Below are 24,272 nucleotides of genomic sequence, written 5' to 3'. Positions count from 1 at the left end.
ATCTTGGACGTCCAGCCTCCGGAACCGAGAGACAAAAAGTTCGTGTTGTTAAGCCACCCAGTCTGTGGCATTCTGTTATGGCAGCCCTAACAGACTAATCTACCAACACCAACTGACAAGCAAACTTCACACCTTTTCAAGGTACCGTATTTATTATGGTATTGATGTATTTCTTAACCATTTAACGTGTATAAAACTGTGCTACTGTACTTATTAGATTCCTGTATTTTTTAATGCCACTGATGAAGTTTTTGAGTGTGGGCCCCTGGTCATTTTTCTCATAAGCCCTGTGTTGTTCGGTTGTGCTGTGAAATTCTGCACAGAGTGGCAATTTTTAGGACTGCATATGTCACATTATAGCCCAACTGACTGTACTTCCACTCAGGGAAATGACATACAGTTTCTGACAGTAAAGCATAAAACATAATGTTTCCAGAGCCTTCTTCAGGTACTTGGATGATACAAGTTCTACAGAACATCTCAAGAGGGGCTGATGTCTGAGGTTAGATGTTCAACACCCATGTGAATTTGTGTGGGTAGGTGTATAGAATACAACCCTGTATAAGTACTGAAAGGTGACATGTTTATTTCTGGCTGGTAAGCTTTGGAGTGCTTTCTTTTTTTCTCCAAATTTCATGAACATTATGTATGCATCTTTACATCCTCTACAATCCAAGTTGACTGTAATGATTTTCATGATTCTAAGTCAGAAATAAAAAACTTTTAAAATAAATTAAACAACAAAGAAACACGGGATATAGATTCAAAAAATACAGACAAGAAATACTCCAGAACATTAAGCCTTAATAAATTCAGCTATTCCCTTATACACTGTGTCCATTTCATCACCATCCAACCCCATGTTGAATAAAATTATTGGACTAATTATCTACAGAGGCTTAAGAAATTTAGGATTTTAAGAAAACAGACCAGTAGTACCTACTATGCAGCCAGCTTGACCAAAGTACAGCCTCTCTGATGTTTTCAGCAAAAACCTGCTTCCTTTCATCAGTCAGTACACAGAAAAGAGACGCCTCGCCACACGCCATCAAGGAATGTGAGAGGCTTCATCCGAATGGAAAACCTGAGTTCGCTAACCACTGATGGCAGGCGTGGAGTGAGAAGAGGAGGAGAGGCTTCAAAACTTAATCAAGGCACGTGAGTAGACTGTCTGTGGCCAAGTCATCAATCTTCAGAACTTCTGTAGGGAAACTGATACTGCGCGAGAAAACTAACAGCCTCGGAGAGCACCTGACTGCGCCCGATGAAACTGCCCGCGTTGAGGCACAGAGTCCCAGGAATGTTACAGACGGGCGTTCTGATCACACAACTGTTCTGTGCTAATGCTTCTGCTCTGATGGCAACACTGGGCAATGGAAGACCGCCCTCAGTGCTGTATTCTCTTTTTTTAAACTTAAAACAACTGCTAATACTACCAGAATCCTAACCTCCTTAAAATTCTAAATTTCTTAAGCCTCTGTAGATAATTTTTCCAGTTTATTCATCATGTGGTTGGATGGTGATGAAATTTCGCCCAGCATGGCGGGATGACCAAGTCTGGCTTGCCATCTGTTTTGTTTCTGTCTGTTTTTTGTAGTCCATGAGTTAAGAATAGTTGTTAAATGGTTGAAAACAATTTTTTAAGAAGAGTGCTTCATGACACATCAGAATGATCAATTCAAATTCTACTACGCATAAGCGCAGGTTTACTGGAACCTAGCCATGTGCATCTGCTTTCTGTGGCTGTGCTGAGCTACAAACGGGGGTCGTCATTGTGACGAGGTTCTTGTGGCTCTAAAATATTTACTGTCTGGCCATTGGCAGGAAAAATTTGCTGCCCCTGCTTCAAATGTAAAACTGACATTTTTTACAATAGTTTTTAATCAAACCACAGATTTAAAACTATTTAAAATAGTCAAGACAGTCTTGAACACCAAGATACTACTCACTGACTCAACCAAATTTGAACCAAAACTAGGCCTGGAACCATGCGCTTTGGATGACGGGAGCCGTTCATCAATCCACGGACTGTTTTACAATATGAGAAACAACCACCACATCACAACAACAACAACAACGAGACAACTCACCCCAGCACTTCCCACAAACTAAGAGGCTGTCCTCCAATTTTACAATTTTCTTTTCCAGACTCATGATCGCACGGACACATTGCCGGTCATGTACTCTGGTATGGAAACACTGAAGATGCAGTTTTTCTAGACAATAATACTTTCTTATTCTCCCCTTCAAACACTGCGTTAATCTTCAGGAGAGCTTTGTAGTAAGCTTTGTAAATGATGCTCACGTCATGATTTGATAGCAAAAATAATCAAAACTCAGTCTTCTCTTTGGCAAAATTTTGTCCTCCCCCAAAGTGTGGAAGGTATAGAAGATTCTAAAACAGTTTAGAAAAGCCAGTGTGCAGTTGGTTTTCTGCAAACAGGTAGATGGAGCATGAAAACTTGAATATATGCACCACACAATTTCCTCAGATCAAAGACTGATCTAAAATAAGGGGATATGAGAGTCAACTTGTTTTCTGTACAACCCTGTTTCCTTTTACCTCTTATGATTAGGTTCCACATTTTCACAGAGCTATTTTCTTTTTTTTCTTTTTTTTTAACTGAAGTATCATTGATACACAATCTTACACTGGTTTCAAGTATACAACCCACTGGATTGACAGTTACCCATATTATTAAATCCTTACCCCCACTAGTGCAGTTACTATCTATCAACATAGGAAGATGTTACAGAATCGTTGGTTATATTCTCCATGCTATAGTACTATCCCTTATTATGATATGGGATAGTATATTACATTATACTGAGACCAGCTTAAACTACGATTAAGAATTTCTGTGCCCCTTTACCCCACTCCCTTCTCCCTACCCCACCCCCCCATGGTAACTGCCAGTCACTTCTCAGTGTCTCTGGGGCTGCTTCACTGAGCTATTTTTACAGTTCCAAATGAAATCAGCGATTGAGATGATGGCATTAGAGCAACTGGTTAGGCCACTCATTTCTAACTGCTGAGTTATCCTTATTTCACTAGAATCACACATTTAAAAAATCACAGGGCTTTTTTGCAGAAATGTGGTTACAATTTCAAAAAATTCCCAGATTTTGGTCAGTCTGCTGTCACTGAAAGAAGCATCCTAATATGGCGGCATTTGGGGGTAGTTTTAATCAGCATCAACTCTAAAATGGAATTCCTACAGAAGGGACAAACTGGGCCCTCATCTTACGACAAGGCCCCATAGGGAGCAAACTGCAATCCAAAAAGATCTGTCAAGTGCACAAATTCCTTTCCCTATGTTTTCAGGTTATCACATGGAAGATTTATCTGCGCAGTTGACTGCGGACTGCTTAAATGAAAGCCATGTATCATATTTGCTCCCAAATGTGTGCTATTAAACATACTGTACAATATTCTAAAAATAGTGAGTGTATATAAAGCACAAATGCAAGGGAAGCCATTTACTCTGAAAACATTTCTGTCCCCTCCTGTTTCATCCTGCAGATTTTTTTTTTTTTTTTGCAGATAATACTGCTTTTTATACTGTCCTGATGTAAATGTTGGAGGAGGAGGCAAAGCCTTTGACAGCCTCCAAGCATGATGTCCCAACGAAACGGCTCCCAGTAGGAACCAGTCCCTTCTAAAATATCTCAAATGGTATCTCACTTTTATAAATTCTCCACTCCCTCTTGAAAAATGTCTATTTCAGTTGCCAATGAGGATTTAAATGCTCCTGGAAGAAATAGTCATCAAAACCAACACAGCTGTGAATGACTGGTAGCAAGCATGAAGAAAAAGATATGCATCACAGCAATGTTTCAACACATTACTTGTTGAACCTCTTCCTCGCAGTCCGTCTGCATTAAACGGCTGTGCCAAAATACGGACATGCCCACAGATGGCCACAAGCACTGTTGGCACACACATTGGTGCTATTCTACACTGCTGAAAGATGAGATGCAATTCCCCTGGAGGGATTCTGTATTTTCTAAAACAGAAATTTATATTACAGAAAACTATAGAATCTTTAAGGAGTCCTAGTGCCCAATTTATGGTCTCTTGCTTTCTAATTTGATTTTTAGTATTTCTGAACCACAATCACCTCTTTTCAGAGATTAGTGCAACTTACCTAGGGATGTGTGCAATAAGTCTCAGGGCATTTCTTTCAAGGTGTGCACATCACACCCTACCTGGGTCACTGCACTGAATCAGATATGCTGGTCTGGGTACGTATATTTTGAAGAGTGCATCCCTGGTCAAGAGCAATTATTCCAGATCATTTTTTATATTGATGAGCAAGCACATCATGACATTTGCACGTACATACACAGACCAAGATAATTCTGCTTTATTCCCTATGGTATTTAAATGTTCTCCTTTGGTATCCCTTTCTTCCCTCTGAATTTCTTTCTTTAAAACTGTCTTTGGGATTTTCCAGAGTTTGGTAATTTTCCTAGAAAAATTTAGGCTGAATAAATCTATATTAAGTACTTATCATTTCAGGAGGCACAGTTTGAACTTAGACCAGCAAATCCTACCCAAACAATGCCATTTTAACAAATAGCCACTTAACAAATATTTATGCAACAGTCTATATTTTGTGGTAAAGGCTGAGACGAATGTAAGAAAACCAAGATGTGGTCTTTGTGCCCTCAAGGAGCACATATAAAAATTTTGGGTGAAAATATACAGACCAGTTAAGAAGTTAAATAACCACATATGGAAAGCATGTGAGTCTGGATTCAATTACTAGTACTTATAACGAGAGCGCCAAGAATTCTGAAAAAGTAGTCCTCACTCCAGATCCGACAATCATCCCACATTTCCGAAGGGGCCTGGGGTTTGAAGAACGGGTAAGGGATAAATGGGCAGGGCAGAAGAATACAGGTGTTCCATGCCTGGAACACAGCAGAAACCAAGGCAGGAGTGAACAAGGCATGGAGAGGGTAAGCGCAGCCCTCTGGGAGGAAGGAGTCACTTGGGTGACTGACACCGCACAGGAGAAGGCTGGACCAGCTCACAGGCTAAGGAGCCTGATACTTATCCTGTAGTTGCAGAAACATCATCAAGGTTTTAAAACAACAAATATGGAGACAGTGGGACTTTAAAAAAATGTTTTGATTTTTGTAGAAAACAAAATAACTTTGAGTATGAGAGCAATTAGGATCTGGGCCATACCAAGGGCTTCACAAAGAACTAATGGAATTCAGGGACGGATTGGTCTGAGTTTCCAGCCGTTAAAAGAACGCAGGCATACAAACAACTAGAAAAAAAGGAAGTTAGTGGTAGGAGCTGATCAGAGTTGCCAGTTGGAGATAACAGAATGATGCTTCAGAAAACCTCTGCATGGGACACTGGCTTCAGAGGAAGTTGGTGAGAGGAAATAAATTCTACAGAGGGGGGAAGGTGGAATGAAGAAGATAAGAGGTTAAAGCCTGAATATGGAGAAGAAGCCCATTAAGGTAAATGGGAAAATGCAGAATAAATAACGCAAACAAAAGCCCTTAGGAAGACAGGAGACTGTGATGGCGATCCAGAAGCCAAGCAGGAACAGCTTCAAAACAGAGTTCACCAACGCAATCTTCTGCACCAGAGAGGTCAAAGGCCACCAGTATGGACTCTGCTGGTCCCAGCCACCCACTGTGTGCTTTACCTCACAGCTAATCTTTCTCCTTTGCTCTTTAATTACTGACGGTCTGTACCAACTGGTTAACACATGTATCTGTTTATTTTTTATTATCTATCACTGACCCACATATACTCCTCTCTCCTTGACACTATTGTAAGAAGCTACTTGAGGGAAGAGATCATAACTGATACTGTGTTTTCCCCTGAATTGTGCCTTCATGTTGCCATGCCTCTAGCAATCATTTAGAAATATTTTTAACTGATTATGACTATGCAAATGAAGCCTAGCTGAATTTAGGGAGAAGACACAGATACTGGTACTGTATGGAGCCTTGCTATTCAAAATGCAGCCATGGACCAGGGGCATCACCTCGGAACTTGTTAAAAATGCAGACTCGACTGCCATGCCAGACCAAATGAACCAGAATGCTCATTTTACTAAGATTCAGGTGACTGATTCCTATGCCTACTGGAATAGAAACTGGTGCAAAATATAGAAATGTGGTCTAATATAAGAAGGAGTAGAACTGAGTTTCCGAAGAAGTTAGTTGGAAGAGGTGAGGATGGCACCAGTTTCAGCATGGGGGCCATGCATGAGACCCAGCTTCACCCCCCACCCAGACCCACGGCTCAGGGAAGGAGCCCAGGCCCTCTGCGGATGTGGCAAGGCCAGACCAGGAAGCAATTCCTGCTTTCGATCAGGAGCCCAGAGGCATAAATCCTTCTTCCATAAACTGCCACTAGGTTCACTCCTAGGAAGGGCTTTGCAAAGTCTATCTACTAGGCTGTTTTCCTAGGTTTTACAAATGTTCTGACCTCCTAAAGTACTGTTTATACTCCCCTTTTTATCCAGCCCTAGGGATTTATATCATCATACTGCCTCTCACTCATTTCTTCTATAACATTAGGCTTTCCTCTAAACTTTAGATTGCAATTAATTGCTAAAATACTTTTTTTGGAATAATCGGAAGCTAAACGTGAAAAAGCAGCTTTAGCCCCAAATAGAAAGAGCCTGACCCAAAGGGAACCACACTGACAGCACCACTGTTTACATGCCCAGGTGTCATGCAGAAGCCCCCAAAGAACTGTTGGGCAAAGTATAGTCACAGCCCAGAGGATGGAGCTCTAACAGAATGAGGGGTGTCCAGCCGAACCTTTCTCTTTGGGGGGATGTGTTTGATGCTTCAGTATTTCTCTGAGTTTCCTGTAGGCAACTGTATTGAGTGTCATTCCTCCGAAATATCACTATGTTAGAAGAGTTCTTGCTGTGTCTTTTATTACTCTTTAACAGCTTTACTGGTAAACAGTTTACACACCACAGAAGTGCAGATTTCTGAAATGGAAGGAACTTTTACTCCATCCCACCACCTTCAAGCAATTTATTCAACTCACACAGGAATATAATACAGCCATTTCTTTAATCTCTAAAAATAGAGGACATCATCATGACCTTCTGATAATATGTCCTAGTATCTCAGCTTTTATCAGTGGAAAGAACCTCTATTAAAATCCAAACTCTGAAAGTAGTAACTTTGAGTGATATTATTTCAAAGGTGGCTGATTGAAAATACCATTGTAGGCAGAATCTGCTCACTTTGAAGGGACTGCGTCAAGAAGCGAACTTCATTTACAGCACCCCCAAGTGGAAACCACAAATTCTTATAAACTGCTATCCCCCAATTTTTCATGGACTACTTTTCTGCCAAAGGGCATGCTTTTTTTAGGGGCTGCTGGAGCCTGCACCGTGCCTTTATTTTTTCACCTCATGGATGTATGAGTAGTTAAGCAGGTTTTTCTTTCAAAAAGAAAAACAAAAACTCACATGCTCTCACAAAACCGTGTTAGGGTGCTCGGCTTCTCCTGGTTACGTCTCTGCCGAAACCAGCGTTGGATGCTGCGAACGTTCCAGTCCAGCTGCTTGGAGAGACCTTCCAATCTTTTTTCATCAGGATGCTATGAAACAAGGTGCCAGAAAAATCATTTTCATCTTCACCATAAACAGACATGTTCCTGTCCATACCTTATTTTTTTTCCCTATATTTACTATCTGCTACTGAGGTTTTGATGTTTGCCATGGAGGACTGAGGGCTTCCATTAGCATCCTGACCATAACTAACCACTTAGGACAAGAAAAGTTATTCATTATGAAATACTGAAAAATATGAATCTTGCACTTCTGGTCTGCAACAAAGATTCGACTGATTCTGTCAAAGATACCTGGCTGAGTCAGCTCCACTGACCTTCAGGGAAAGGAGTTAGGGAAGGTGAATTTGCAAAGAAGCATCATTCAATACTTCACTTTCTCAGGAAAAATGCTCTACCCAGTGAGCACAGATCAGCATAATGTAGGGCAGACAAAAAGCATGGAGTAATCAGAAAATACCTCACTTTAGCCTAAGATACCCCTTCCACTACCAAGCGCATTTTCTCTTTCTCCCCCTTCTTGCAGACCTCTCCGCTGTTCTTCACATAAGTCCTCTTCTAGTCCTTCTCTTAGCCACTCCTTTCAACCAGACTCCAGCAAACCTTTTACAGTTATGCACTACCTGAGGACCCAAACTTGGCAAAGTGAAAAGAGGTCCTATTTCCTGTTTGCCATATGATCATATCATTGTGTCTCACTCATTTCTGTAACTTTAGGAGATGACAGAGAGGTTCATATCCTCACCCCAATTCCTCTATGAGCCTCAGTTTCCTCACCTGCTGTTAAAGAAAAGGGTTATTTATCCACCTAGATGCAACTGTGCTGAGGACCAAATGGAAAAATGCATGTCAAACTCCACAGAGGTCATTCTCTCCTTTCCTCCTCTCACCTCTTCCAAGTGCATCAGGGCGGTGACCCCACAATACCACCAAGCCGAGCCAGTCCTCCACTTGCATTCATCCTGCCTTTGCCTTAATATTAACAAGATGTAAACAATCAGAAGAAACAACCAAAAACGGGGTCGGGGGAGGCAGGCCGGCCAGCTTGCAAGCTGTAAGAGTGGCATGTTCACAAGCAACCTTTTCAAAGCATGGAGCAACTCAGGGTGTCGGGCACAAAGGAAACACAACAAAAGGCTTTAGAGTCAGGCCTGAGTTATAAAATGTGCTGAGCTTGTATCTGTGAAGTCATTTGCCAACTTTCATTGAGGCATGTACGTTAAAGTGGTTTTTTCTCGCAGTAGTGACACCATCTACATTCTCCTTCTGTGTCTTTCTTAATTAAAAAATAAAGGAGAGAGAAACTTCCCAGCCTACAATATGCCCTGGCTATACCATTTTAAATTTTAATTTCAATTTATCATCTAAGATTATGGAATTGGTAAAACATTCACATGGTTCACAAATTAAAAACTACCCCAGGCTCACCTTCCCACTTTGCTCCCACTCTCTCAGTTGCCTATAAGGACGCTCCCCGTCCTATCAGGTACCCAGTTATTAATCTGCTTCTTTCCAGAGTCATTTTACACAAGTATAAGCAAACTTGGATATGGATTCTTCTATCCGCCTTGGCACACAAATGGCTGCATACTACACATATCATTGTGGACTTGGGGGTTCTTCACGCTACACTACATCTTGGAATATTTCCCTATCAAAATATAAAGAATAGCCTCTTTTTGTAAAACTGTCAGGATATGTCATAATTTATTGATCCATTCTCCTATTAATGGACATTTAGGTAGCTTCCAAGCTTCTACTACTATAAACAATGCTGTAATAACCTGTCATGCTCATTTTATACAGGCACATATACAGGGATAAATTCCTGGAAGTGAATGTTGGAGATCAAAGGGACTATACACTTATTTAGATATTGAAAAATTATCCTCACTAATGTTTTTCCCAATTTATATTCTTACGTGCAAGCATCTTTGTTTCCCAAAGCTTGTCAACAGAGTATGTTATCAGACCTTTCCATTTTTTTTCAGTCTTAATCATAAAAACAGTATCTCTACTTTTGTAGTATAGTATAGCCTATTTTTAACTTTATTTTTATAAGAAAAGTATCTTTTCATGTGCTTTAAAAAACATCTGTATTTCCTTTTCTTGAAGTCATTTCACATCTACTTTATATCCCACCTTTTTCTTGATTTGTAGGTATTTTATTTATTTATTTGCAGAATTTCTTCACTTATTAGGGTGATTAAACCTGTGTCAGTATCACAGGGTGCATACTTTGTACTGAAGTGTCATTTGTGGTTTAGAATTAGTTTATGGTGTTTTTTACTTACAGAAGATTTTTTAGAACATATTTGAATGTATCAATCTTTTCTGTTACAGCTTCTGAATTTGGGGTCCTAATTAGAAATGCCTCATCTACTCTAAATGGTTAGGAAATTCTTTTACATTTGCAGTTTTAATTCTAATACACTTAACCTTTTTGATTTTCACACTCAATCTTTAGTGCATTGGGACTATATCTTGGTATATATGGAAGGTATGAATCTAATTTGCTTTCTTTCTAAGTGGTGGCCCAGATAGCCCAATACCATCATTCACTTTTCCCCATGAGAAACTGAAGCTACTCTTCCATTATTCTAGTACTTATGTGCCAGTATGTACAGTTAAGTTACTCAGAAATCCTTACCTGTATTTCTATATGAACTTTAGAATTAACTTGTCTAGTTTCAAAATAAACAAAGGGTCAAACAAGTATTTTTAATGACATAACCAAATCCTAAGTTAATGTAGAATTCACATCTTTCTTGTATTTGTCTTGTGTCCTTCAACAGCATTTGAAAATTTTCCTTCCATACCTTGCCCATCCTTGTTACATTTATTCCTAGGGATATTATCTTTTTTGGTTTCTCTTGTAAATAAGGAATTTTCTTATATCTTCTAACTGCTTACTGTTTGCATATATATGGTTACTATTTCGTACTAACACTTCATATTGTTTACTGTAGTTTTTTACTTGATTTCCTTAATTTTCCAGATACACAGTCATATAAAAGCATATTACTGGGTTGTAAGCTCTATAAACAGAAAAATTTTAGTTTCTTTTTTTCACCAGTACCTAGAATACAGCAGGAACACAGTAAGTACTTCCGAATGAATGAATAAATCTTTATAAAGCACTAGCTTTACCTCCTTTTTAATTTTTATGCCTTCATTTTCTCTCTCCTATCTATTTGCTAATTCAATATAAAACTTACCAAACTGCAGACCAGTGCTTATAAACATTCCTATCTGTTCCAGACTTCAGTGGGAATACTGCTATGTTTCTCATGAAGCAAGAGGCCAGATTTGGGGCTAATATGCAAATGTATTTTACCACGTCAAGGAAACCACCTTTACCAAGTTAGATAATTTTATTTTAATTAAAATGATGTTAGAGTTCAGCATCCATGGAGATGATCACGTACTCAGATCAGTTAATATGATGGATTAAATAAGTGGATGTTTTTAAACCACTACACACTGGGATGGCCTTGCATTCCTAGAATAAATCCTGTTCAGTAATGATGAGTAATTCTTTTGATGTGCTGCTAAGTTCTGCTTGCTAACTTTTTATTCAGGATTTTTTATCAATATTAGTAAGTTCAACTGGTCTCTAGTTATATTTTTTGGTGAAATCTTTATCAGACTTTAATATTTATATTTCATTGCTACATAAAAAGATAATCTGCATGATTTTCTTAGCTTTCTATGCTTTTGTATACTTCAAAATAGTGCCGGAATTACCTGCTCTTTACGAGTGTGCTAGAATTTTCTCGTGAGAGAGACTGAGCCTGGTACTTTGCTGATTAGCCGTTTGATTTTAAGCTTTATATATATATATATATACATACATAACTGGTAAATTATATTTTTCCACAATAATTTCCATTTTATCCAATTTTTTAATATATTTGCCATATTAATAGAAATATGTCCTTTTAATTTTCCTCATTTTTGTGATTATGTTGTAAATTTGTGTGCTTCTTTTTCTTGAGTGAGTTAGTTGACTTTCAGTAATAAAAAAATAAACAGATGACACACTTTCAGACTAATTCTCAATTCTGTAGTTTTACTGATTCAATTTCTTCATTCATCTTAATTAATTTCTTCCTTGTGCTTCCCTTCATTTAGTTTGTTGTTCTTTTTCTAATTTTAAGTAAGTGGTTAACTGTTCTTTCATATGCATATGAATTCTCACCTGAGCACTGCTTTGGCACATACTACATACAAAGCTTTTTTATCACAATTCCTAAATATTCTGATATTTTGTTTTTTACCCAAGAGTTGATTAAGAAAGCAAGAGGCTATTTTCTGATTTCTGGTATTATTAAATTGTGCCTATTTTTTAAATTGATTACAGATTGTATACAATAAAGGTCACTTTTATAAATATTTTAACAGGCACTCACAAAAAGAAAATATAGACTCTACATTTGGAATACAGAGTTCTCAGTGTACCCTTCTGATCTTCCTAATTAATTATGATTCTTAGAATTTCTATCTTGTTTAATATTTTGTTCATTTGATCTCTCATGATGCTGAGTTATACTGAAATTTCTTCAGATTAAATTATTTCTTTTTCCACTCCTTTTTATGGATATATGGATACATTGATAGTCAATAATGATCTATTCAGAACTATTTTATCTTCATTGTGAATTGCATTCTTAGCACTAAAAAGTCAATTATTCATTTCAAATAATCCTTTTTGGCCTCAATTCCAATTATATATAAAAATAGAAACCCTACTTATTTTGAAACATATTCTTATTTTGAAATAATATATTTGAAATTCATATTCTTATTTACTCATATTCTTATTTTCAAAATTTGTAATCACTTTATCTAAAGGTGTCTCTTACAAGCTATGTGACCCAAACCTGAATTATTTTTTCTTAGATGAGTCAAACCCATGTACATGTGTTCATATAATTGATGATTCTTAACAGTTCCCTCACATTAATTATGTTATGCTTTCTGTCTGGCTGATTTTTTAAAATTTTAATATAACAAATATGGTCTGTTTTATTCTCCCTTTTTGTGGGTAATTTTTGTTCTAGTGGTTAGCCATATAATCATAAAACTCTATTCATTCTCAGTTAATAGTAATTCCATTATGATCCATATTTAAAACTAGCATATTTCCTCCTCCTTTCCCACCCAATATTAGCTAGTAATTTTATTTCTCTTACGGTTTATTCTTGTATTGTTAAACAAGCTTGTACTTCCATTACTAGATTTGGCTGCTTAAGCTGATATTCTTTGATTCCCAGGTAGTAGAGGTTATTATGCACTTAGTGAATTTATACTACCTCCCACCTTCCTTCCCCTCTCCCTCCCCCCGAATTATTGTTAGTTGTATCACTTCTACATCGTGAGGGCATATAATATTCACATTCTGTTCTGTTATGCTAATTCTCACATTTCTTTCTATCTTAGCTCTACTACTGAATGTATTCAAAACTCACCAACATTCCCAGTAATCTCTTTGTCACCTAGAATTACTATAATAGTTTCTTCAAAAAGGACTCATGGGAACAATTCCCCCAAATTTTGGCATGTTCAAACCTGTTTGTCCTTATCCTTCACACGGTAAAAACAATTTGCCTAAATATAAAATTCTGAGCTCTCATTTTCCTTGAAAATATTAGAAATGAGGTTCTCTGAATGCTGCTACAGAGAAGACTAAAGTCATGTTGATATTTTTCCCTAAATAAGTGATTTGACTTTTTTGCTTGGCTGCTCAAAGATTTTTTTCTTTTATTATTCAAGTCTAGCAATTTTGATAATGTAAGTATTCATGTCAATTTTTACTATATTTTTATTAACACATTAAAATAGATCTCCATTTATTTTAGGAAAATTTTCTTGTATTATATCTTTCAATATTTTTTCTATTTTGCTTTTCCTTAAAGGATTTCAATTATGCAGACACTGGATCTGCTTGGTCTCTATACCTAATTATTTTTAGCTCTTTTTTGTTTCATTTAACTCAGTTTCAGTATTTCCACCTACCATGTTGCCTGCTGAGTTGTCCGCAGTCTCTGGTGTTTTCCTGTGTTCTTTCTGATTTCGTATTCATTTCTGTGATATTTGTAGTACTTTCTTCCTGAACCTACCAACTCACACTGCATCTCTCTATTGACCAACAAGTTTTTTTCTTTAAGTCTTATATTTCTTTTTTTACTGTCTGTCTTCACAGAGTTATTGTTTTGTTTTGTTTTTAATTTATGGTAAAACATTCGATCACAATTTTCATTGGCCCTGTGACTTCAGCTTTCTAGGGACAACTTTTGTGAATGCGTGTTGCTATACATCCTTTTTCCTTTATTTGATGCTGTGTGTGTTCCTTCTTTGTTACTCATCATGGAGTTGAGCTGGATTTTCTTGACCAGCTCCTGGTATGTGGGGAGCAGGGAGTGTACTCTCGCAGCTTCACTGTGGCTCCGACTGCCTCCTGAAAATGTGCCATCCGTTTGATTTTCTGTGTACCCCTTCCACTTCTGTGCATTGAACTGAGTCTAGGAGGACTCCTGCCAGACTTGCTCACCAGTCCTGTACCTGGCACTGAAAACCCGGGATAGAGCTTTTCTCTCCCTCACCTGCAGGAGCAGTCTTTTTTTTTTGCTGGCTTTGCTGAAATCTATCATTGGGCCCTCTTTCTGTACTTCATGCTTTCACTTCCCACTGTTTTGGCTTCTGTCCAACCCCAACTGTTTTTTGTTAGCTTTTACATATATGTTGAAATCTAAAGACAGGTATCCCCCCAGTCTTCCAAAAATTAAATTTGAGATTTTCCTTCTTTTTTTGTATGTATATTTTATATCACTGTGTTTTTTCAATTGTTCTCCATGGTTTTTTTTTCTTTTAAATGAATAACACTGACTTACATAGACATTTTGTATGCCATAAATACGTAGGATAATTTTAATAATCATACCCCGTACTGGCAGGGAAAAGAAAAGTACAAATTAGGAAAGAAAGGGGATAGGCATAAAAGTTGAATGAGGGGGAACAGATTATAGGAAATCTGCCTATAATTTTTAAAATATAGTGTTAACATACCAAAAGTAGTGCACTCTGATACAACTTCTCTGGGTCATAAAACCTGGTTTCATACCATATATATATTCTTCCCTCAACAGCTCCAGGATTGATTTGATTAGAAAAGTGAGGTTGCTGAGATTATAAACATGTGCCAATAATGTGGCAGGAAAATCCCCAAAAGAAAATAAATAGTATATAGTCAATTAAAAAGCATGAACTCAAGAAATATTCACTGAAGGAAAATAACTATTCCATTCATTTGAACGAGCCTCATAATCCTTAATTGCCAGTTCCTGGGCCACATCACACATTTACTAAGTCAGAATCTCCAGAAAGAGTTTGGAGTGATATGCATTTAACTCTTCAGGTGATCCTAATGCAAATTAAAGCATAGACCCCCTGGCCAAACATTCCCCCTCATTTACCAGCCAGCTTACAGCCTAAGGCCACAATGACAGGAAGCAGCCGAGCCGATGTGCAATACACAGCTCAGGTCTGACTCCACAGCCAGGGCTTCTGGTAGCTAACAGCAGAGATAGGATCTCTGAATGTGTATAAATCTTTAGATTTACAGAGAAGAAAAAAAGAAAGAGACAGACATGCAAATCGACCTCAAAAGGAAAGACTGCTAAAGAATATAAAGGGGTTCAAGCTTATCAGGTAATTTCACTGAGAACAATACAGTCAGGGCATGTGACCAGTGTAGTCACAGGAATCCATATTCAGAAGGGTTCCACACTTGGGTTTACATTTCTATGGTCACTATCTTGAAATTCATAATAATTTTGTTACGGGATTGTTGTTTGGTGATGAGCTCCAATAGGGCAGGGGAGCATGTGCCGGGGCTCAGAGTCTTGGCTCGCACACAGTCCCCCAACTTCCCCAGATGAGTTCCGGGTCCCCTGGCTCCCAGACACCCTCTCCAGCATTCCCTTTCCAGTCTTGCCTAGAGACCATTATTCCCTTAGGTGTAAGCATGGAAAGGGCGGGGACTGGGTGTCTACACCCCGAGGTGACTCAGGGCAGGCCACAGCAACAGCCACCTGCACCCTGGTGCACCTGGTGGGTGATCTGGTGGGGACAGCCTCTTGCCCGTCCCAGTCTAGGTGCCCCATGCATCCTGATGCAGAGACTGCAACATACTTGGAGGGCACTTGTCCCACTGTGGGTTGGGCCAATGGGTCCATGGAAAGGGGACAGGCCCATGTCAACTTCTCCACTCTTGGCCACAGAAGGGCATGCATGTCAGCCTGGTAGCTGGCAGGAGACAGAACCCAGCAGCCATTGGGCCATGTGTGCACCAAGTCACAGAGTGGGCTCCCCAGTCACCTGTGAGGTCTGCACTCCTCACGAGCACCCTGCTGCCCAAGGGAGCCAGACATTAAGTAGCAAATGAAACATACCTCGACAGGCCAAGAGAGACTGTGGAAGAAAGGAAAAAGCTCTGTATGTCTAAGCCTTTAGTGGCATGTTTTGTGTGTGCTTTTTGAACGGGTGGCCACATTTTCAGTTTCCACTGGCCCCACGAGCTATGTAGCCAGTTCTGTACATAATAGATTGGAGGACTGAAGATACATCCCGATGCACCTGAAAGATGATAACCACGGTGGTGGCCTGGAACCTGTGGCCAAGGCCGGGATGCAGGAAGAGCATTCCGGCGCACAGCCACTGTTCAGACTCTCTAGTCCCGCTGCTCCTGTCCCGGCCAACCGGGCAGGGGAGCATGCCTGTTACTTTTCCATCTCACAAATAACACTGGAAAACTACAAGGAATTCAGGAAAGACAGTTCCAACTTTTGCTGCATACATTTAAAACATGAGCCTTCTACTTTAATCGTGTAAGCACTTCCAAAAGATCACCTTGGAAACTAAGACAATATGATCATTAGAATTAGCTAGAAGCAAATATTCTCCAGAGCAATCATCCTGGCTGCAAAATCCTTTTATTAGCTTACAGAGGACATTTCTCCAGCAGCCATAAGAAACATAAGGCAAGGGGAACAAAACACCCACTGCAGGGTTTCTAAAGGGAGGTGTAACATTTGGGTAGAAAAAACTCATTTTATTATATATTTAGAGTGGTTCACAAGATAAATACAAATATGCTGTAATCACATTAAAAAAAATGAACCTGGTAACTGCCTACACATCTGCTTTTTTAGAGGGAAAATGTGTTTGGCTGCAGTAAATGATATGCTAAATGAAAATGCAAATTTTTATTAATAATTTCTCCTTTTAATACCATAGGATATGTACCCCTTCAGGTTAGAACGTTGCAATCTATAATCCTAGCAGAGATGTAAAACACCTAGTGCTTTATTCCAGTTTCCCAGGAAAAAAATACCATTTTCCTTAAAGAAATAAAGGGAAAAACCCTAAAGAGTGTTGGCAGAAATAAGAGCCATAAAATAAACAAAACTGTTTGAATACGTGATAATAACTTTAAGATGAGACAAGTCATACAAATGAGTAGCAATATAAATACCATAAAATGAATAAAATTTGCTAAACATGGTCAAATCACATCTTAGAAGCCCGAGTAATTCTTCTAGAAAAATGAGAGGAAAATGAACCATTTAATGTACAAACACATAATACTTCTCATAGAACGTGACACTTCTGTTTTGCTCTTCTTTCTTGCCCTTTCTTGTCCAAGATAAGAGAGATATAAGGGTAAGAATGAGCTATTTGGAGGCTGTGATTTGCTTTCTGCTCCCCTGGCCTTAGATGGAGGGTTTCTGACTGCTGCCCTCCTCCTCCCCTATTTGTCCTTAGGGAGACGTCAGCAGGGGCTGGGGGGCAGTCTTTCCCCTCCTCTTTCTCTTCTTCTCACCCCCGGTTTGGACTTGAACTCTCACCAGAGTAATCATCTCCTCTCCTATTTCCTCTTCAGTGAACCTGTAACTTCTGACCCTCCTGACCCTGTTCCTCATTCCTTCATGCTGCAACTCCTCTCTGTCGGTTCTCCCCGGTTTTGTTCACATGTGCCTCTGAACCACAACTGTGAGAAGATACGGACGATGCTCTAAGCACATGGGTGCTTTTTTCACACACACATTAATTACCTTCCTCAGCTCTACCCAGTCCCCTCCACAAAGTCACATCCAGTCAGTGTAAGTACTTGCTTCATGTCCCGTGAAATTCAAAGCGGCAAAGAATGAGAGCGATCCTCATCTAATCTAGCCTGTCCTTTGCAGACTAGTTCCTAAAATCACCTGGAGTCGACAACAGCTCTCAAATACGCCCGCATTTGTTCGGCTCCTATCTGTTTGGTCTTGTCACAATGCCTGTATGCTTTCCAGCATGAAGCCGGGCAAAAGTCAGTCCTCCCGCCCCGCAGAGAAGAGAAACAGTGACTTCAGATCGACAACAGGGGCATGTCAATTCATACCCCACAAAAGGACCGCCATACCTTTGTGATTGCAGTGAAGACCTTTTCCAGAATGGCATTGGGCTTGGCAATTTGTGGTCCACTGGCCTGAATGTTGAGGGCTATTGCACATGGTTTGGCTATAAATCTATAAAAAAAAAAAAAAAAGTCAGCAGTTATTCTTTCTAGAGCTCTTCTTAATGTCACCAATTACACTTCCCTCACTTGTCCCCAGAAAGAGCTAATGGGATTTTATGGATGGACATTGTTAACACTCCTACGTCAGTGGCTATAAAGCAGATTTCACTCTTTGTCTCTCCTTTGGTCCCCCAGCAGTAACTGTGAAAAAGAAATTCTTTTAAACATTGACACTGCCCGATCCTCAAGTTCTAATGAAACTGAACACAGAAAGACTCAAATAACAAATACAAGTATGTGTTTATACAATAAACAAAACAGGATATATAAACAAAATAAATCATGATTTTAAAATGATGGAATGTCTGCTCTTTAACACACGGGCTAGCAGTAGTCATGTTTTCACCATGAGAACGTACGTACCAACCCTCTGGTTACACATGCAGAGGGGTGTGCTTCCGATCACCCCGAGTCATAAAATTAACAATTTTTGTCTCTATATTCAAAGTGTCTTCTATTCAGCCCCAATTCCTTATGGCTTCTTAAAATTCTTTCTTTGTGGTTATTTGCTTCTTTCTCATAAAGAGTAATACGGGATGTCAAACAGCCTGATGCCCCAGACAAGCTGAAAGTCTGAAATGATTACGAGGGAGGATCTGCTGCCTGGTTTTGATCCTAAGCAAATGACCAGGTCAAAAAGAATGGGAAGATTTGGCTTCATTTCTGGTCTTGTTTGATGAGCAAATGAGGCTCTGAAGGAGCGCAGGCAAAGGGCATGGGGCCCCAAAGGTATGGTCATGCCTCTCAAACTTTTTTAAAAGAAAAAGCATTTACAACTCTAGGAGTTGATTTAGACTAAATGTTCAAGAAATAAGGTTCTGTATATGTTCCTTTTGGGTAAGGGCATTTAACATTTTCTACTAATACAAAACAATATCAGATGAAAGTATTACTACAATTAATTTAATGTCAGCCAATGACAAAAACTGATAATGTACAAGATGGATCATGAGTAAATCTCAGATGAAGCTTCTTTAATAACAGTCGATGGGATTCAAACAGGAAAATGGAATACTGTGCTTGTAAGCCTAGAACAGGAAAGATACATACAGAAAATGGGATATAGTTCCTGTCTCCCTGGACTCTCTGGGACAAAGTTAGGATGAAAGAAAACCAACCTTCTTATCCTGGTGCATAAATGTTCTAGGAACTAGAGTTTTCCCAAAACGTTCACACTTTCCATTCTTTTTAATGTAATATTTTCTAAGACATATTATCTATTCCCCTACCTTCTTAAAGAGAAATCTATTTCTTTTTCTAATACCCCTGGATCTTCACTATGAACCATAATCACGGGGCCATGGCCAAGGCTGGTGGAAAGGACTGAAGTGTGATAGGTAACGACCACAGCCGAGAGTCCAGAACTTATTTCCTGGACAAAAATTCCACTTGGCAGTGATTTGCCTTTTCGTACGAGGTATAAAGAGGGGTGTGAAAAGTCATGAGGTCCAGCAAAAGTGAAAGAAAAAAAAGTAAAACAGCGAAATTAATTTGGTGTAAAAGTCAAAATCAATGCTTCCAGTGGTTGCCTCTACTCTTCCCCGTTGGATTGCTCCTCAGCCCACCCTCCTCTTCCCCCAGAAATCTGCACAATTTCTGAAATGCTGTGTTCAAATTCCATTCCAGAATTTGTCTTCATTGTCTCTGTAACATCCTCCTGGTCTAGTACAGAGTCGTTTCACTTTTAAAGAGTGAAGAGCCTACAGGCAGAGCTCTGAACACACCTCCGCAAAGGTGAGGCGTAGGCAGGAGGGGTTAAGGAATCTCATCAACTGGCTATCTTCAGGGCATGTATTTTCACTGTTGCCTCCAATGTTTTGAGTGCTTCTGAAAAGTTAACAGACCTTCTCTGTGTGCCCCACAGCACTGTGTGGGGCAGGCAGTAGGACAGTCAGGGAATTCTTTCAACAGAACCTCCTCAAAAGCAACATCCTCACCTTTGCTGTCATCCTCCAGTAACTTACAAAAGCATTCACAAAGGTTTTTTAGTATCTGTTGCACAATCCCATGTTTTACACCTCTCTCCCCCATTTTTTAAGCTTCAAACCACTTCTTAAAACTCTTGTCTAGGTTTCAAGAACATAATGCAAAACAGCACCTTGACGAAGGAATATCTCTTGATCACCAAACATCAAATTTTGAGAATTGAAATAATCAAATAAATATCATGATCTATAAATATATTTTAAAACAATCTCCAAAGGAAGGAATGGAAATCAATCTCTGCTACTATCCAGCTGTGGAGACCTAGCTGCCAAAAATTTCTCTGGGCTTCAGTATCCTCACATGTAAAAAATTATAATAATCATCACATAGGGATATAAACGGCATGTGTATACAAACACATGTATATGTTGATACTGTCACATTTTCTATTTGTCTAAAATCTTTGACTTGAGCCACATGTATGGTTTCATATCATAGTACTCACGCACCATGACCAGCAACCCACTCGGCTGCAGCTGTGCTGTGCCAAGCCACGTGTACCTACAAAGTTCTAGAAGTACCAAGTGCAAGAGAGGAGACCAGAGACCAAGACAGGCAACTGGAAAACCCAGGGCCTTCAGGTACAGGGACCACTCGCCCCCATTTGCCCTCACAGCCTGCTTGTTGCAGCACTGCTATTAACGTACCATCCTTACTAACAAAAGCATCCCGGCTTGATATTTTGCCACAGTAATTTTTCCTAAAGCTTCCCCATTTGGACAATAAATTGTAGTGACCCTCATCATCAAGTCCCAGGCCTGGGGTGGATCGTGAGTCCACACCAGCAATGCCATCAGGGTCCAAGCTCATCCACACCTGACCTTCTCTCAGGGCCCAAACCTGTCCTGCTCCCCTGTCCATCCCCATGGCCCTCTCAGGTGCTGTGCTAGCTGCCATGAGCAGGTCCCCCTTCTGTGTGTGGGGGGGCCACTGTGAAGGCCTTAGTGAAAGCCCACATCTCCGGAGCCTAGCACAAGAGCTCTTCTAATCCTCCCCCAGCCGCTTGAGGCAGGATTATCGTCACCCCACCTTGCAGAAGGGGTCAGAGAAGTCAGTAGCTTCTGCCTCCAGGGAAAGGGAAGCAGAAGATGGCATACTTCCATCCCAGGAAGGTCAATGTTTTCATCAGCTCCCCATCTTGATTTACTGGCCAGGTTAAGTCACAAATTCTGAGGATTTTGGGGGGAAGAATGGGGGTGTGGGGCATGAGAGACAAATTTAGCAGAACTTAACTCAATTTAAAGGTTGAAGTTCTTTACAGTTTAAATGGTCTATGGTGGGTATGCACACTAAAGCAAACCACCTGAAACCTTTGAAAGAAGTTCCTATGTCATAGAATACTTCTATGCCCAGCATGGCATACTGTGGACACTCAAAGAACATTTACAAGATGGATGAATGAACAAATCAATTAAGAGGTAACGGTGGGTGCCCTTAATATCGTTTCCCTAGAGACGGCATATTTTAACTCTTGAATACCAGCATCTACTCAGGGTCCTCACTTGGGATTCAGATGGTAGGAGACTGACCCCCTCCAGCCCAGGAAGCCATTGCTATAATTCCTATTGTCCCTATGAAGTCAGGGTGCCCCCAAAAGGACTCGTGTAGGCTCCACCTCCACTCACTATATATGCTCTTTTCAAATTATCTGGTACAGATAGCCAAACATGTAATGTCCAAGATTTTAGAAATTTCACAAGCTAGGCAGAAAACATTAATTTCAAATCTGAAATGAGAGAAAAAAAATACAATTTTTATCTTCTTAATTGTATCTCATTATATGAAAATGAGATTTCATTTGCATTTATTCTCCAAAGAATTTGTGAATCACAGCATTTTTTTTTCTTTCAGAGAGCATATTAGACACCAAATAAAACCCATAATACAATTACTATAATTGTATCACCTACTGTCATGGTTGATTAGAGAAAAGCTGGATTTTTTTTTTCAATGCTGACTCTAACATAAGTTCACAAAAGCTGCCTTTCACAAAGTTTGTCTTAAAAAAGAGGGACAGAGAGAGTTGGAGGGGGGTGTAAGAGAGTACCTACAAACAATAATTGAAAGGAAATAGGTACTTTCAAGCTTTGAGGATCACCTCTACCAGGAAATGCTCACATAATTACTTTTTTTATCAAAGGCAGTGACACCACCTTCAAAAGATCAAACATCTATAAAGTACTTTCATGTAATGTAACATATTTGCACATAAATATAATAAGGATGTAAGCTTTGAAAAATACTAGTCTTGATTCAAAAGCAAACACCTAAGATATTACTACTTTTTAATTCTATTTGAACAACATGTATTTGCATTTTATGCATGCATTGAACATCTTTGCATAGAGCACAAAGGTAGCTGTGCTGTGGCTAAAGGTACCCCAAAAACATGAAATGACCTTTGTGCTCAAACACGTTTATCGTATAGGAAAGGGGGTTAATAAAAATAAATACGTAACTGTTGACCAGTTCTATGTCATTTCTAATTCTTTAATACCATATAATCATCTTCAGTGGGGATCATGGCCAAAGACTTTTATTCCTTCCTAACTCCAGCACTTTCTAGTTTTCAAAATAGAAGGCTGTGGTGGTAGATACACATGTGATAAAACTGTACAGAATTAAATCACACACATACACACCCACTAAGGTACAACTGGCGAAATTTGAGTAAGTTCAATAGATTGTATCAGTGTCAATGTCCTGGTTGTGATATTATACTTCAGTTTTGCAAAATGTGGAGGCAAGTGGGTGAAAGGTGCATGAACTCTCAGTGTGCTGTTTTTTACAACTGCATATGAATCTGCAACTATCTCAATAAAGATTTCAATGACAAAACAATTGGAAGGCACATTCTGTTTTTGATGTGGAGGAACCAGGTCCTGATACATTATTTTTTCATCTTTAAAAAACTCTGTAAAACATACCAACCCCCTCAACAAGAGAACCTGCGGGCTCTGGAGAATGAATAAAAGCAAGAAGACTTTCGAGAGGAATCAAAAGTTGAAGTAAGCAACCAGCAGAGAGAAAGCTTCTGCCTGGGTATTTATTTATATACTTATTTTGCAGCTATACCTTGAGATCAGATACAGTCACAGCAGCAGATAAAAGTTTGATAGAAAAACACAACTCTTTCTAGCTGTGGAAACCAGGGAAAGGAGCCTGAAGGAATCAGAGTGTGCCTAGAGAGCCACGGGAGGGAAAACGCTAGAGAAGACAACCCCTAATTCAGCGTGCAAACAAAGCATGATTCTGGCTGACCTCTGGACCATGGGCAAGCACAGTAAACTGGAAGCAGCTCGGTGCTGAGGTTTAATGGGAGGCCTGAGACAAGCCACTGTAAACTGCAGGCATGAGAGGCTACACTTTGAATCTGAGTAAATTGTCAATATAAAACACTAACACTTTTCAGAACAAAATAAAAAAATCCAGAATCTCCATAACTTTCAAAATCCAGGATACAATCTAACATGTTGACAAAGAGCAAGGAGAATCTGACTGGCCCTTGGGGGAAAAGACATTCAGTGGATTTGCAGGAAAGTCAATAGGAGATGTCTGTGATCCAAAGAGGAGAAAGGAAAAATGGACAAATAAACCTTGAGGACCTGTGGAACAATTTCAAAGAGGCTAATGTAGGATGATTTGAGTTTCTGGAAAAAAGGAGGCAGAGCAGGGAAGAAAAAAAAAATAGTAGAAAAAATATACATTTCCCAAATCTGATAAAAGATACACAGATTCAAGAAGCTCAAGAACCCAAGAGATAAGCCTGAAATGAAGAAAAATCTGGGCATATCATAGCTAAACTGATGAAAACCAAAAACAAAGAAAATATTGAAAATCATCACATACAAATGGCACCTTATATACAGGGAACAATAATTTGAAAGACAATGAATTAACTTCACATCAGACATTATGGAGGTTCAATGCCAGGGAAACAACATCTTTAAAGAGTTAGGAACAAAACCAAAACCAAAAAACTTTTACCCCCAAATTCTATGTCCAGCAAAACTATCCTTCAAAGAATGAAGGTGACAGGAAAACAAAGGAATGGGTCTGTCACCAGAACCCCATTCAAGAATACGTCAGGGAGTCTGT

At 39.3% G+C, this 24,272-nt stretch overlaps 1 protein-coding gene across 2 annotated transcripts in view; it reads right to left on the bottom strand.

Moving 5' to 3' along the window:
* The window catches only part of CERS6 (ceramide synthase 6), a 277,844-nt gene that overhangs the window by 189,202 nt on the left and 64,370 nt on the right, over positions 1–24,272 (bottom strand). For both annotated transcript variants that reach the window (XM_036995962.2, XM_036995963.2), the window contains exons 2-3: positions 18,033–18,138; positions 7,470–7,600 (exon numbers count right to left, since the gene is read on the bottom strand). In XM_036995962.2, coding sequence (XP_036851857.1) covers positions 7,470–7,600; positions 18,033–18,138 — 237 coding nt within the window. The remainder of the gene's footprint in view (positions 1–7,469; positions 7,601–18,032; positions 18,139–24,272) is intronic.

Source organism: Manis javanica, chromosome 7 (genome assembly GCF_040802235.1).
Source record: "Manis javanica isolate MJ-LG chromosome 7, MJ_LKY, whole genome shotgun sequence".
NCBI lineage: Eukaryota > Metazoa > Chordata > Mammalia > Pholidota > Manidae > Manis > Manis javanica.
Note: the sequence above shows the minus strand (reverse complement) of the source record. Positions and strands in the feature narration are given on the sequence as shown.